General features: G+C 50.5%; 4 protein-coding genes across 4 annotated transcripts; 3 read left to right on the forward strand and 1 right to left on the reverse strand.

The window, feature by feature from the left end:
- Window positions 1-369: 369 nt before the first annotated feature.
- On the forward strand, window positions 370-2,584 carry SEPMUDRAFT_150396 (TPT-domain-containing protein). Its single transcript, XM_016906147.1, has 6 exons — window positions 370-671; window positions 777-844; window positions 923-1,146; window positions 1,221-1,371; window positions 1,434-1,690; window positions 1,749-2,584. Exons 1-6 carry the CDS (start codon window positions 496-498, stop codon window positions 2,088-2,090), a joined length of 1,218 nt encoding a protein of 405 aa, XP_016759591.1. The 5' UTR covers window positions 370-495; the 3' UTR covers window positions 2,091-2,584.
- Window positions 2,585-2,796: 212 nt separating this feature from the next.
- Window positions 2,797-4,524, forward strand: SEPMUDRAFT_164966 (uncharacterized protein; the record flags this gene model as incomplete). The annotated part of the gene is made up of 2 exons (XM_016908140.1): window positions 2,797-4,086; window positions 4,435-4,524. The coding sequence occupies 2 exons, from the start codon at window positions 2,797-2,799 to the stop codon at window positions 4,522-4,524; spliced, it is 1,380 nt and encodes a 459-aa protein (XP_016759592.1).
- Window positions 4,525-4,609: 85 nt separating this feature from the next.
- Window positions 4,610-7,873, reverse strand: SEPMUDRAFT_150397 (uncharacterized protein). The gene is made up of 2 exons (XM_016906148.1): window positions 7,563-7,873; window positions 4,610-7,366 (listed from the first exon to the last, which is right to left on the reverse strand). The coding sequence occupies exon 2, from the start codon at window positions 6,688-6,690 to the stop codon at window positions 4,717-4,719; it is 1,974 nt and encodes a 657-aa protein (XP_016759593.1). The 5' UTR covers window positions 6,691-7,366; window positions 7,563-7,873; the 3' UTR covers window positions 4,610-4,716.
- A 777-nt stretch (window positions 7,874-8,650) lies between these two features.
- Window positions 8,651-10,688, forward strand: SEPMUDRAFT_150398 (nitrate transporter CrnA). Its single transcript, XM_016906149.1, has 3 exons — window positions 8,651-9,045; window positions 9,127-9,527; window positions 9,598-10,688. Exons 1-3 carry the CDS (start codon window positions 8,897-8,899, stop codon window positions 10,560-10,562), a joined length of 1,515 nt encoding a protein of 504 aa, XP_016759594.1. The 5' UTR covers window positions 8,651-8,896; the 3' UTR covers window positions 10,563-10,688.
- Window positions 10,689-12,219: the final 1,531 nt, after the last annotated feature.

Here is a 12,219-nt window from a genome sequence, read left to right on the forward strand (position 1 = left end):
CTTAAACGCGGTTTTGGGAGGAGAGTAGGATTGGGAGAGGAGGATGGGATGGTATTGCTAGCAGTAGGGAATAGCGGAGGTGTAGGTGTAGATATAGGTGAGATGAGAAATAGGAGAAGAAGAAAACTAGAAACGGCTTCAACCGGCGGCATATTTCTCCCTTCCCGAGAAGATCTAGTACTAGGTAGGTACTTTCCCGAGTCCACCACCGGTCCCCCACCCCCTTGTCTCCCGAACCCGCCCCAGCCCAAAAAAGGCCAAGCGCGTCCTCTAATTGTCAACGCTGTTGCACCCCTTTCCTTGACTGCCGACCGCGTTTCCTCTTTTCCCATTTTCCTTTTTCTTCCTTCTTCTTGTTTTGCGGGAATCATTTCATCCAATTTGCATCACGCTCACGCTCACGCCCTCTCTCACGGTCTCACCTACCCCCTTCTTCTTCTTCGGGACACCCTCGCCTCGCCTCTCGCGCCTCGCAACACACACACGGACAGGATCATGTCTTCCAAAAACGACATCCGCATGTCCACTGGCAGCAGTGGCGACGAGGATCGGAAACTCGAAGGCGGCGAGTCTACTGTTAATGGCTCGGCCCCTTCTGCTGGTGCTGCTGTGCGCTCTGAACCGAGCACGACGACTTCCAAGGCGGATTTGCATCCTGCGTTTTATATTGCGTATGGTAACGACCGTTTCATTATTGAGGGGGGGTTTTGGCTGGGGTTGGGGAAAATGGATTTTTTGGGGTTTTTTGTTTTTTGCTGATTGGGTGATTTGTGTAGGCTTTGGATTTGTCTTTCGGGAGGTGTGATTCTTTTTAATAAATGGGTTTTGCATACGGCGAAGTTTGGTATGTTTCTTTTTGTCTTTCCTTTTGTCTTCCGGGAAGAGGGAGGATGTGCTCTTGCTGATGCTTTTAAAAAAACAGAATTCCCACTCTTCTTGACGACATGGCACATGTTCTTCGCCACGGTCGTGACCCAATGTCTGGCCAAGTTTACGACCATTCTCGATTCCCGACACAAGGTGCCTATGAACCGCGAAACCTACACTCGAGCCATCCTTCCCATCGGCCTGTTCTTCAGCTTCAGTTTGATCTGTGGAAATGTCGCCTATCTGTATTTGAGTGTGTCGTTTATTCAGATGTTGAAGGTATGAAAAAATCCAGCTTTCGTTTGGGGTATTGGAAAGCGGGAATGCTGACTTTTTTCTTTTTTCCAAAAAAGGCATCTAATGTGATTGCCACTCTCCTCGCTACATGGGCCTTCATGATCACTCCGCCAGATATGAAGAAGCTCGCCAATGTCTCTGCCATTATGGTGGGAATCATCATTGCCTCGTACGGCGAGATCCAATTCGTCATGACTGGCTTCATCAGTGCGTTTCGCCCCCGTTCCATCATTTTCCTCATTTTCCCGCATACTCACATGATCTCTCAGTTCAAATGGCTGGTATTGTCTTCGAGGCGGTCCGACTCGTCATGGTGCAGCGTATTCTCTCTGCGCCCGAGTTCAAGATGGACCCATTGGTCTCTCTCTACTACTACGCACCTGCCTGTGCTGCGATCAACGGAGTCATCACTCTGTTCGTGGAAGTGCCCAAGATGGGTATGGGCGATATCTACAATGTGGGCATCTTCACTCTGCTCCTCAATGCAGCAGTCGCCTTTGGATTGAACGTTTCTGTTGTCTTTTTGGTAAGCCACGTTCTTTACTCACAAATCATGTCGTCTGTGTATGTGCTAATTGCTACAGATTGGCAAAACTTCCGCCGTTGTGCTCACTCTCTCGGGTGTGCTCAAGGATATTCTCCTGGTCGTCGCATCCATGGTCATTTTCCAGGACCCTGTGGCACCTCTGCAATTCTTCGGGTATTCCATCGCTCTCGGCGGACTGGTCTGGTACAAGCTCGGCGCCGACGGAGTTAAGAACGGCCTGCGCGATTCCCAACTGGCGTTTGCCCAAATGCGTCAAAACAATCCTGCGCGAGCCAAAGGACTAGTTCTGGCCGCCGTCTTGATCGGCGCTTTCCTGGTCATGTATTCGTTCTTCCCGTCGCTCATGGGCATTGCACCAAAGACACCTTTCACAGGTTGAACAATAGTGCCAAAAACAAGTACAGATCGCCCGGAGTGGGACAGTTGCACCATCTGCACAGCGCAACTCATCCCCCTGGTGCGTGTTTTATATATATTGACAACGAGCTCGAAACCGAGGCTTGTGTCGGAAGGAGACAGCGGTGATGACTGGTAGCGTCTCGGAGAAGACGAAGAGAGGAAGAGAGCTCTCTCCCGGATGGAAGATGCTGCACCACACAACATTCGCGCGCAAATTCCCCCCAACAACAACACCGAGCACTGGAAGTTTTTTGAACGTGCAAAACCGCCGCGCAAATGATTTTTCAGTTTTCCCCTTTCGAAAGCAGTGGCAGGACCCACCCAACCCCCTTATAGAGATTTTAGAGCAGACACCAAGTGTGCGAAACCCCTTTTTTTTTCTCTTCAGCTAGCAGCAACATTATGGGCAGATTGAGGTCGGAACAAAGTAGAAATTGAGAGTGAGAATGGAATATTTAATGTTATAAAAACAATTACCCTGATTCGTGTTTGAGTATTAAGGTTACCGGTATACTGGTACCAGGTCATATAAAATATTAAAATAGGACCAGGTCTGCTTTGCAACATCCCTGAAGTGCCAAGGAGACAATAATGTTGGTTTTCCCACATCACTCCTCACGGCACCAGCACAGCATGTACAGGGCACGTGTCGATATCGATGTTCAGTCCAGCTTCTGCACGTTTTGATGGATTTTCGTCGTGTCGCGTGGTCGCAGCGAACTCTCGTGATCGTCCTCGCCATTCAAGCCGTTTTTCTGCTGCTACTACTCTGGTCGCGAAACCCATTTCACCTGAAACAACAACAACAACAACAATACCGTACGACCAACAGCTTAACCACCGAACAATGTCTGAATCACTTCCCAGACTTGTACTACGAAATCGACCGCGCCGTCCACCTCTGGAAAGCCAAAAACCACACCATCTCCGAAGCAGACGTCGACATCTCCTGGCAAGCCACCGGACCCTTTGACGGCGGAGCCCTCAAAATCCTCATCCACGAAAACCAACTCCGCGTCCTCGAAAGTATCAACGCCATGGCCGACTCCGCCTATCAAGAACGCGGCCTAGGAATTCTGCAACTCCTCCTCCGCGCCCTCGAAAGTGCGACTGCCGTGGGAGAAATTCTCCCCACCATCGAAGCTGCGATTGTGCTGCAAGATATTTCTTACCCCCCAACGGAAGATGGGACGCATTCGTTTTGGACGTGGGCCCGGCCGCTAAGGGATGTACATTTTAATCGGACGAATGTGTGGCAAGGGCAGGAATTGCATTATGAACGGTTTTGGAAAGATGAGACTTTTCGACGGGTGTGGTTGGTTCCGAATTTCGATTTGTGGGCTACGGGGTCGATTGGCGAGTTTGAGGAATCTCGTCGATTGGCGAGGGAGTTTGATATGCCTTCCATTGCGGATAAAATTCCGAAGGTTGTTTGGAGAGGGACTGAGTGGGTGAATCCGGAAATTCGAGATAAGCTCGTGAATGTTTCTCGCGGGAAAAGTTGGGCGGATGTGAAGTATAGTAATTTCACACCCACTACCATCAATAACAACAAGGACGAAGAAGAACAAATTCTCAACAACCACCTCCCCATCTCCCACCTCTGCACCTACGCCCTCACAATCCACACCGAAGGATTCAGCTACTCCGGCCGACTCTCGCACCTTCTGAATTGCAATTCTCTCCCCCTAATTCACAATCTCACATATACAACCCACTACTACCACCTCCTGCAACCCTCTGGCCCTCAACAAAATTACATTTCCGTCCGAAACGATTTCTCCGATTTGGAAGATACAGTGCAGTATTTTTTGTCGCATCCTGAAGAAGCTGATGTTATTGTGCGGAATTCTGTGAATACTTTTCGAGACAAGTATCTTACTCCGCAGGCGGGAGATTGTTATTTGAGGTTGTTGGTGAGGGGGTATAAGGATGTGGCTTTTGAGCCGAGAGTTTGGAGGGCGGGGATGGGGAGGGTGAAGAAGGGGGCTGGTTGGGGGATTGGGAGGGGGGAGGGAGGCGGGAGGCTAAGGGGAGATGATGATGGGGGAAAGAAGAAGGGAGCTGTGAGAGGGAAAAAATTGTTGTGGAGAGGGAGAAGTATTAAAGAATTTTTGGAGCATCCGGAGGATTTTAAAGAGGGGGAGGCGTAATAATAAGTCTTATAGAATGTACCTTTAGGGCATACAGCTAGGTAGCGTCTATTTATTGGGTAAAACTCTGCCTTCTTTGTCTCTAAGACTCGAGACGATGCTGACTAAGGTAGGTTAATTGCGTAGTTGAAAAGGTAGATTAGTAGAGAAAGAAAGAAAAGAAAAGAAAAGAAAAGGAAAAGAAAAAGAGAAGAGAAGAGAAGGAAGATAGATAGATTGCTCTATTTTGTTTGTCTTGGGACTCGAGATGATGATGACTAGGTTGATTGCGTAGTTGAAGCTGTCTTAGCGGAGAAAGAAGGAAAAGGAAAAGAAAAAGGAAAAAGGATATAGAAACTCTTAGGCAGGCTCTCTATCTCTCTCTCTCTGTCTTATGTTACGGAAGACTAAGGCATCCGTTATCCGCTCGCTGAACATAACACTATTAACCATAAACAAAGGGAATTCCGCCGCCTACTCAAACTGCTTCACAACCTTCTTCCAATCGCCCTCTTCTGGACAATACGTCACCACGTCGTCGTCGCCGCCTCCGCCGCCGCCGCCCTCTCGTTCCCCACCTGCAGTGGTGTTGTCGCCCCTTTTTCCCCGCTTGCCCATGAAGCTCAAATCGAGCTTATACCCCAGACGATAGGAATCATCAGGTTTCTGGACGCACAGCTCGTCCATGGCATGTGCCACATTCTGCCACGTCTGCTTGAACCGGGCATAATTGAGATGCAACGTGCGCGTAAACCAGGCGAGGAGAAAGTGGCGGTAGGTGGGAGGGAGAGTGGTCCAGACATCGTCGTTGGGGGTGTTTCCGGCGACTCCTCCGATGTAGTGCTGGAGAGCATTGGACGCGAATTTGATGAGGAGGCCCAGGGTGACTTCGCCGGAGACGATCATGGGTTGGTAGTCGGTGGTGAGTTGCTTCAACAGCATGTCTTGGATGTGTTCGGTTTCCGGGTAATTGACGAAATTGATCTCGTGCGGCATGGTCGTCAGGGGAAGGTGGAAGGAGTTTCGAGCGTCCAGCAGCGCTTGTCGGAAGTCTCTGCATGAGACGGGGAAGTTCTCGTTGGTGTCGCGGGGCTGGTTGTGGATGCCGAGCTGGAAATCCGCTTTTAACTGTTCCCATGTTGTCTCGTCCCGCTTCTTTTGCTCCCGAACTCGACGGTCGTGGACGATGGCCAGACGAATAAAGTCCTCGTCGGAGTTGAGGATGGTTTGGTTGCATTGGGGGCACTTCGTATCGCGACACTCTTCCTCAGTCATGACGGTCATCAGATATGTGTCATTGCACATGAACTGGTGACCACAAGGCAGCTCGTACAAGTCCTGTTCACTGTCGAGTTCAAACGTGTGCAGCTTACGCATGCGCAACTTGAGAACATTGTTGGCGGACTGGAAAGGCTCCGTGTCCCACAAAGGCGCAAGGATCTGCATATCGCACTCCGCCATCCTCACGTCGTGCTGCTTCATCCGCTCATGTACTTGAAGGAACGAGAAGTCCGTGGCACGATTCATATGAGTGTCCAGAAGCTTCACCCACAGCTCACGCGAACCACGCTCCCGTATCAAATTCCACTCGTATTCGGACGCCTCGAAGTTCTGCATCTCGTGTGAAAACAACGCTTGTGCTTGTGCGGTAACCCAATTCGTCTGGAGCTGGAACCGATGAACCACTTGGCCAGCGACTTGAAAAGAGATGATCTTGAGGGTACTGAAGCCCGGTGCAAGCGATAAGCGCGCGATCATGTCTTCGAGTCGGTATTTCCTCTCAAATACTGGAACGTGAGAGTGTGACACGTCCGCGCGCGTTTCGAGGCGGACCATGGCATCCGGATGGTTGTGCTCGAAGAAGCCGTTGTCCTGGGGTCGTTCGCGATGTTTGATGTTCACTGGTTGCTCGAGCACCAGGCGACCACCGGATGGAAGCAGATCAAAGCAGGGGAATTCGACCACCAGCTGATGATGTCTGCTGTTCGAGCCCATGTTGCGGCGGAGTGGTGGGCTGCTGGCGTTAATCCGGTATGCTGTGAAGGTGATCGCGAGGTCGTCTACGCTCACTACCCGAACGGCTTGCGACAAGTCCACTAAATTTTCCATCTCGTCGGCTGACTGCTGTACGCACGTAGTGCTCGATCGTGTGAGGCAAGAGGAACAAGGAGGTGTGGTAGTTCGAGCCTGGACAGATGTAGGTTGGTCGTCAACTTTACTCGCGTGATGTTTTTCGGAGGAGGCGCGATTCCAGATGTCAGCGCGCAGTCGTGTCCCTTCGTTCCCACTGACTGTCGCGAGGCCAAAATCACCGCGCTGCACTTTGTCCTTTGCGTAGAAGATGTGTTGGGCGAACCGCGAGGCAATGGGATCGAGTTTGGAAGAGCAGATGCAGTGTGGAGTTGAGTCCAAGATCAAGTCGAAAATAGAGTATGCGTACAACACCATGCGCTGGTGAAGTTCTTGGCGGAATCCACACTTACTTCCCTCCTCGTGAGCGAGTGACTAGTGCCGTCTCGTGTTGTCGCCGCTGCTAGCAAGACACGCATAGCACGAGTGTCTCTCTGTTCATCGTCCAGATAGTCAGCTCGGCGGTACACAGTGGCGTTCCTTGTGATGTAGATGCGTCGCAGTAAGGGCCAGTCCGAGAATTCACTTCTCACCCAAGAGCTGTGCTTGAAATGCCGTGCACGCCTGGTCACCACCTGGTATACTGCAGAAGGCAAATATACTGCAGAAGGCAAATATACTGCAGAAGGCAAATCGACCGAGACCAAGCTCTTTGGCATCAATGTAGGCGCATGGACAGCGCTCCGTGGAGGTTTCTCGGATGGCGAGTGGCCCCGGTGATCTGGTCTACGACATCGTTTCATCGACGAGCGAGCATGCTTCCTTTCACGTCCACGAGCGGCTGCAAGCTTTCAATATTGATCTTGTGCTCGACCAGGTCGGAATATAGGCGCAATCTTGGGGCATGCCAGACATATATATATACTGCCAAGCTATTTCTCTAGTATCGCATGAACCGAGCCACAGTCAGGTTCAATGAACAGTGCTGGCGGAGTCTGGAGATGAAGATGGAAGCATAACGCTCTATTGAGGCCCTCTAGCAAGTTGCATTTCGCTTCAGGAGCATCCAGAATCAGTCGCGCCAACCAGCGTAAGCTTCTTTTCTTGCGGTACCATTGCGAGGCATATCCGATATTTTCATCAACATTCCCTTGCAAGTGCGGGAATAGAAGCCATCATGATATTGATCGAGTGTTGTCCACGACGTTGGATGGTGTGAGAGCAAGCAAGGGAATGGGTGAATAGCGTACCTGAGGGAAGAGGAATCAAGAGGTGAAGTATGAAGTCCAAGAGAAGATGGACAGCCAATAATCGGTAGTGGGCTGGCTTTCTTGGTTGCTCTTCCTTGTCACGAACCTTTGTCTCCCTCTCCCTCTCACTCGCACACACCACCATCACCGGTCCCTCCATCACTACAAAACATTCCACGTCCCACCCCCACCAGTCTCTGCACGAATAGTCCACCGCTGCAGGAAACGACAGCGAGACATCTCACGTGTCTGCCACTACCGCCAGCCGATTATACCAGACGCCCGCCGTTCGAGTCCTTATACGCCCTCTCGAGTACCGCTGCACCAAGCAGCGAGTCCAGCTCTCACACGGCCAAAATATTAGTCGTAATGTTATAGACCGCCTCAATTTATCCCGCAGCCACATGTAGACTCGGAGCAAGAGCTGGTTGGCGACGGCGGGCAGGGAGAAGGTAGGACGCGTGGTAAGGACACCACATGCAAGCAGGACAAAAGCGTCTGCTACGGAAGAGTACGAGGCGCAGACTATCTAGATCTCCGGTCGCAATTAGTTCAGTATATCGGTACGCTTCGGAGTGGGAACAGTAAGTTCTGCCAGTGTTCTGGTCTGGCCAACGATTTCACATGAGCTACACGGTATACGATTGGAACCGCCAAGACCGCTTATCGTAAACGAAAGCCACGTTGAAGAAGCATTGAACCAATCTCCTACCACGAGGTCCAGAAGGAATGCCACGTGCTTTTCCAGCTTATGGTAACGGATGCGAAGTAGGAACGAAGCGAGTACTTCTCGCGCTGGGAGGTTTGCGTGAGAAGAGGCAGAGTCACACGGTAGGTCAACGAATAGCAGACTCCATTTAATTAGTAGAACTATAGCAACAACTGTCGGCTCGGAGATACCACCACGCTCTCATCATCATATCTCCATCTCCGCGGTGCAGAAATTTATAAGAAAAGTCTTCCTTATCTGCGACGATTCTGTTGAGACGATAAGCTGGACTCTTGGTATCCTTGGCTCCGAGTCTTGGGAGATAAGTATACCACAACACCTCTTGTCAGACTATTGGTAACAGTCCTTCCTCCAGGTCTGGGCAGGCCCTCCCAAGAGCTCTTGAGTCGTGTCCGTGACAGCGTTTATACAAACGACGGAGATGTATGTTCGTCGAGGCGTAAAGCTACACCGTGCAATGCTGGGAGAGACTCAGCAGCCACGAAGATAGCCATATGCCATAAAGCAGCACCATGACACTGTCGTTGTCGAACCGAGTTCTAGTTTCCAGTATCCACTCTCCCATCATTCGACAACTTCTCCATATCCCCACTAGGTTGTCAATATGGTCACCCTCACGAGTCTGTGGAGTGCTCCCACAATCAACCCCATCAATAAAAAGGCGAGAACCATTCCAGTACTGAACCCATTCAACCAATATGGCCGAGTGTTTTTCTTCTCGTGGTTTGGCTTCTTCATTGCCTTTTGGAGTTGGTGAGTCCTTTTCTTCCCCCCACCCAAATCTCGCCCTCTTTTTCCAGCTGCAGCAAGCTAACAGCAGCACAAAACAAACAGGTATGCTTTTACACCATTACTCAGTTTGACGATCCGTCAAAACTTGAACCTCACACAAACGCAAATCGCAAATTCCAATATTGCTGCTCTGACGGGAACCCTCCTCGTGCGCTTCGTGGCTGGCCCTCTATGCGACCGATTTGGCCCGAGATGGACATATATCATCATCTTGCTGTCTGGCTCCATACCCACAGCAATGGCAGGACTTGTGAACAATTGGCAAGGCCTCATCGCTCTGAGGTTCTTTGTTGGGATTCTCGGTGGCACTTTTGTGCCATGCCAAGTGTGGTCCATGGGATTCTTCGATAAGAACGTGGTGGGCTCGTCCAATGCTCTGATTGGGGGTTGGGGTAATGCTGGAGGCGGTATCACGTACTTTTTGATGCCGCAGATTTACGACAGTGAGTGAGATTTTGCCATTTTCCTTCCATGACTGCTGCGGTTCGAACGCTGACAGCAGTTTGATTATAGGTCTCCGCCTCGACCAAGGCCTCAGCTCGGATCAGGCATGGCGAGTAGCGTTCATCGTGCCTTTCATCTTGATCGTCTCCACGGCAGCCGGCATGTGGCTCTTCTGCGACGACACGCCCACCGGAAAATGGAGTGAACGACACATTGCCGCCGAACAGCTTCGGCAGCAAATCGTGCAAATTCCCGGCACCGTCCCCAGCGACTCCAGTCTCCCCGGCAGCGACAACAGCAAACACGACGTCAAAGGCGAAAAACTCGACATGGAAGCGCACGTGACAGCTCCTGACGTCCAAACCGGCCAAACCCTCGACGCCGCCAAAGAAGAAGTCATCCTCGCTCCCACCCTCCAAAACACCCTCCGCATCCTCCGCTCTCCACAAACTCTCTTCCACTGCGCCACCTACGCCTGCTCCTTTGGCGGCGAACTCGCCATCAACTCCTACCTGGGAGCCTACTACCAACGCAACTTCCCTTCCTTGGGCCAAACCAATGCCGGCCGCTGGGCAGCCATGTTCGGCCTCTTAAACGTCGTCACGCGACCCCTCGGCGGCATCGTCGCAGACATTCTCTACAAATACACACACTCCCTCTGGATCAAAAAACTCTGGATCGTCTTCGTCGGAGTCGTTTCAGGAGCATTTCTCATCGCCATCGGATTAACAGACCCCGGATCACAAGGAATGATGTTTGGTTTAATTGCAGGTATGGCAGTTTTTTTGGAAGCTGGGAATGGAGCGAATTTCGCCTTGGTGCCGCATGTGCATCCCCATGCGAGTGGAGTGCTTTCGGGGACGATTGGCGCTGTGGGCAATTTGGGTGGAGTGGTGTATGCGATTGTGTTTCGGTATCATGGGACGGATTATGCGGAGAGTTTTTGGATTATTGGGATTATGGTTATTGGGTTGAATTTGATTTTGTGTTGGGTGCATCCTGTGCCGAGGAGTCAGAGGGTTGCGGGGAGGTAGGCCGTGATGATGATGATGATGATGATTGCTTATGATGTTAAAGAAGGAGGGAGGGAGAAGAGAGAGAGACCGTGAGATACCATATACCTTACCTTACCTAGACTTGCTATTGAAAAAGAAAATCAGGACTTACCTAGTTTACATTGTCATTACCTTATTTCTCGTCTGTCCGTTTCAAGCATCTATGCCATATTGTTTCTGGATGGCACTCGCCTTGAAGAAGTCGTTAAGAAAAACCGTGTAATTGGTGATTGATGCACCGACAAGGAACGTGGATGGTTGTCAGGCCACAAGCCTTGCAGCGAACATCCATTAGCGGCCGGACTTCATATAGCGAATTAGAAACCGCATTTTGTTTTTAATATCTCCCTTTGAACAAGTGCCTAAGGTACACCTACCTATGCGGATACCACTCGACAACGCATTTTTCCATCATCACATGATTTTCACATCTGCAAGACGACGGAAAGAGTGCAGGTGGGTCTAGAACCGTTATCATTCACATGCTGAAATTCATCATCCGCTCCCTCCCTCCCCTCCTAGGTAACAAGGACGGACCTCCTGCCCTACCTTACCCTACCCTACCCGTCCATTTATCCATCCATCCCCGGTACCGTATTCATATTATTCTAGGAATCTGCAAATCCTCCTCCTCCTCCTCCGGTCCCTCTTCTTCCTACTAGGCAAAACACCAGCATCACCAGCATGTCGCTGACTTTTTTTTTCCTCCTTTTTTGGATGTCTTCATCCTTTTTTGATGATGATGAAATCGATCCGTATTTGATTGAAAATAGGACAGAAAGGAAAAATAGAACATGGTATCCGCGCACGACCGATTCACCGAAGCGAAGATGACACGGTATGCATGCAAAAGTTGTAATTGGGAAAACAAAAAAGAAAAAAATTGCGATGTGCATGTGCATGTGCGTGCCAAGGTCGTTGATTTTGGGTGAAATGACGGTGATGGTGATGACGAATTGGTTGCTTCTATCATCTACCTTACCTACCTACCCTACCTTACATGCACCAGTAGAGTGGCAGAGTGCAGAGTGCAGAGTGGCAGAGGTAGGGTAAGGTGAGGTGAGGTAGGGTAAGGTATTGGGGTGGAAAACCACAGCCGGGCGGCGGAAAGATCTAGGCTCGGGTGTGGGCTTTGTTCGTGTTTCAATGGGAGGGAATGTGTCAAAAAACGACAACCACGACGGCTTCGGTTTCTCCGCATCCGTGGGACGGAGAGGAGATTAGATTGGGCTAGACTAGACTGGAGCTACGGGCTTGGGGGGCCAGTAAGTCTGTAGTTTGCAGTAGTGAAGGGATGGAGAGAGGGATGGAGTGAGCGGCGGGGCTATAGGCAGCCCTTGGATTCGTCTAATCGCAGCCCTAGACATAATGCTACGTCACGCACCCCTATATCTCGTTATTAACGTAATACAGTATTACAGCGAAATATGTATCCAAAGTATTTCGTACTAAAGTATATTACACTAAAGCATATCGCACCAAAGTATATCGCACCAAAGTATATCGCACCAAAGCATATTATATCTGTCTTCTCGTTTGTACCGAATATATAGGAAATTCTCTAAAGCAAGTACTAGAACTTTTCTCCCCTCTCCCCCTCTCCCCCTCTCCCCCTCTCCCCTCTCCTCTCTCCCCT

Source organism: Sphaerulina musiva, assembly GCF_000320565.1.
Source record: "Sphaerulina musiva SO2202 unplaced genomic scaffold SEPMUscaffold_7, whole genome shotgun sequence".
Classification (NCBI taxonomy): domain Eukaryota; kingdom Fungi; phylum Ascomycota; class Dothideomycetes; order Mycosphaerellales; family Mycosphaerellaceae; genus Sphaerulina; species Sphaerulina musiva.

Bases quoted from the DNA above. Each gene is read 5' to 3' on its own strand.
- SEPMUDRAFT_150396 (XM_016906147.1), top strand. From the start codon at position 496: ATGTCTTCCAAAAACGACATCCGCATGTCCACTGGCAGCAGTGGCGAC. The intron at 845-922 runs GTATGTTTCTTT...TTAAAAAAACAG, and splicing joins TTTGCATACGGCGAAGTTTG to AATTCCCACTCTTCTTGACG. The intron at 1,372-1,433 runs GTGCGTTTCGCC...ATGATCTCTCAG, and splicing joins CGTCATGACTGGCTTCATCA to TTCAAATGGCTGGTATTGTC.
- SEPMUDRAFT_150397 (XM_016906148.1), bottom strand. From the start codon at position 6,690: ATGGTGTTGTACGCATACTCTATTTTCGACTTGATCTTGGACTCAACT.
- SEPMUDRAFT_150398 (XM_016906149.1), top strand. From the start codon at position 8,897: ATGGTCACCCTCACGAGTCTGTGGAGTGCTCCCACAATCAACCCCATC. The intron at 9,046-9,126 runs GTGAGTCCTTTT...CAAAACAAACAG, and splicing joins TTCATTGCCTTTTGGAGTTG to GTATGCTTTTACACCATTAC. The intron at 9,528-9,597 runs GTGAGTGAGATT...GTTTGATTATAG, and splicing joins GATGCCGCAGATTTACGACA to GTCTCCGCCTCGACCAAGGC.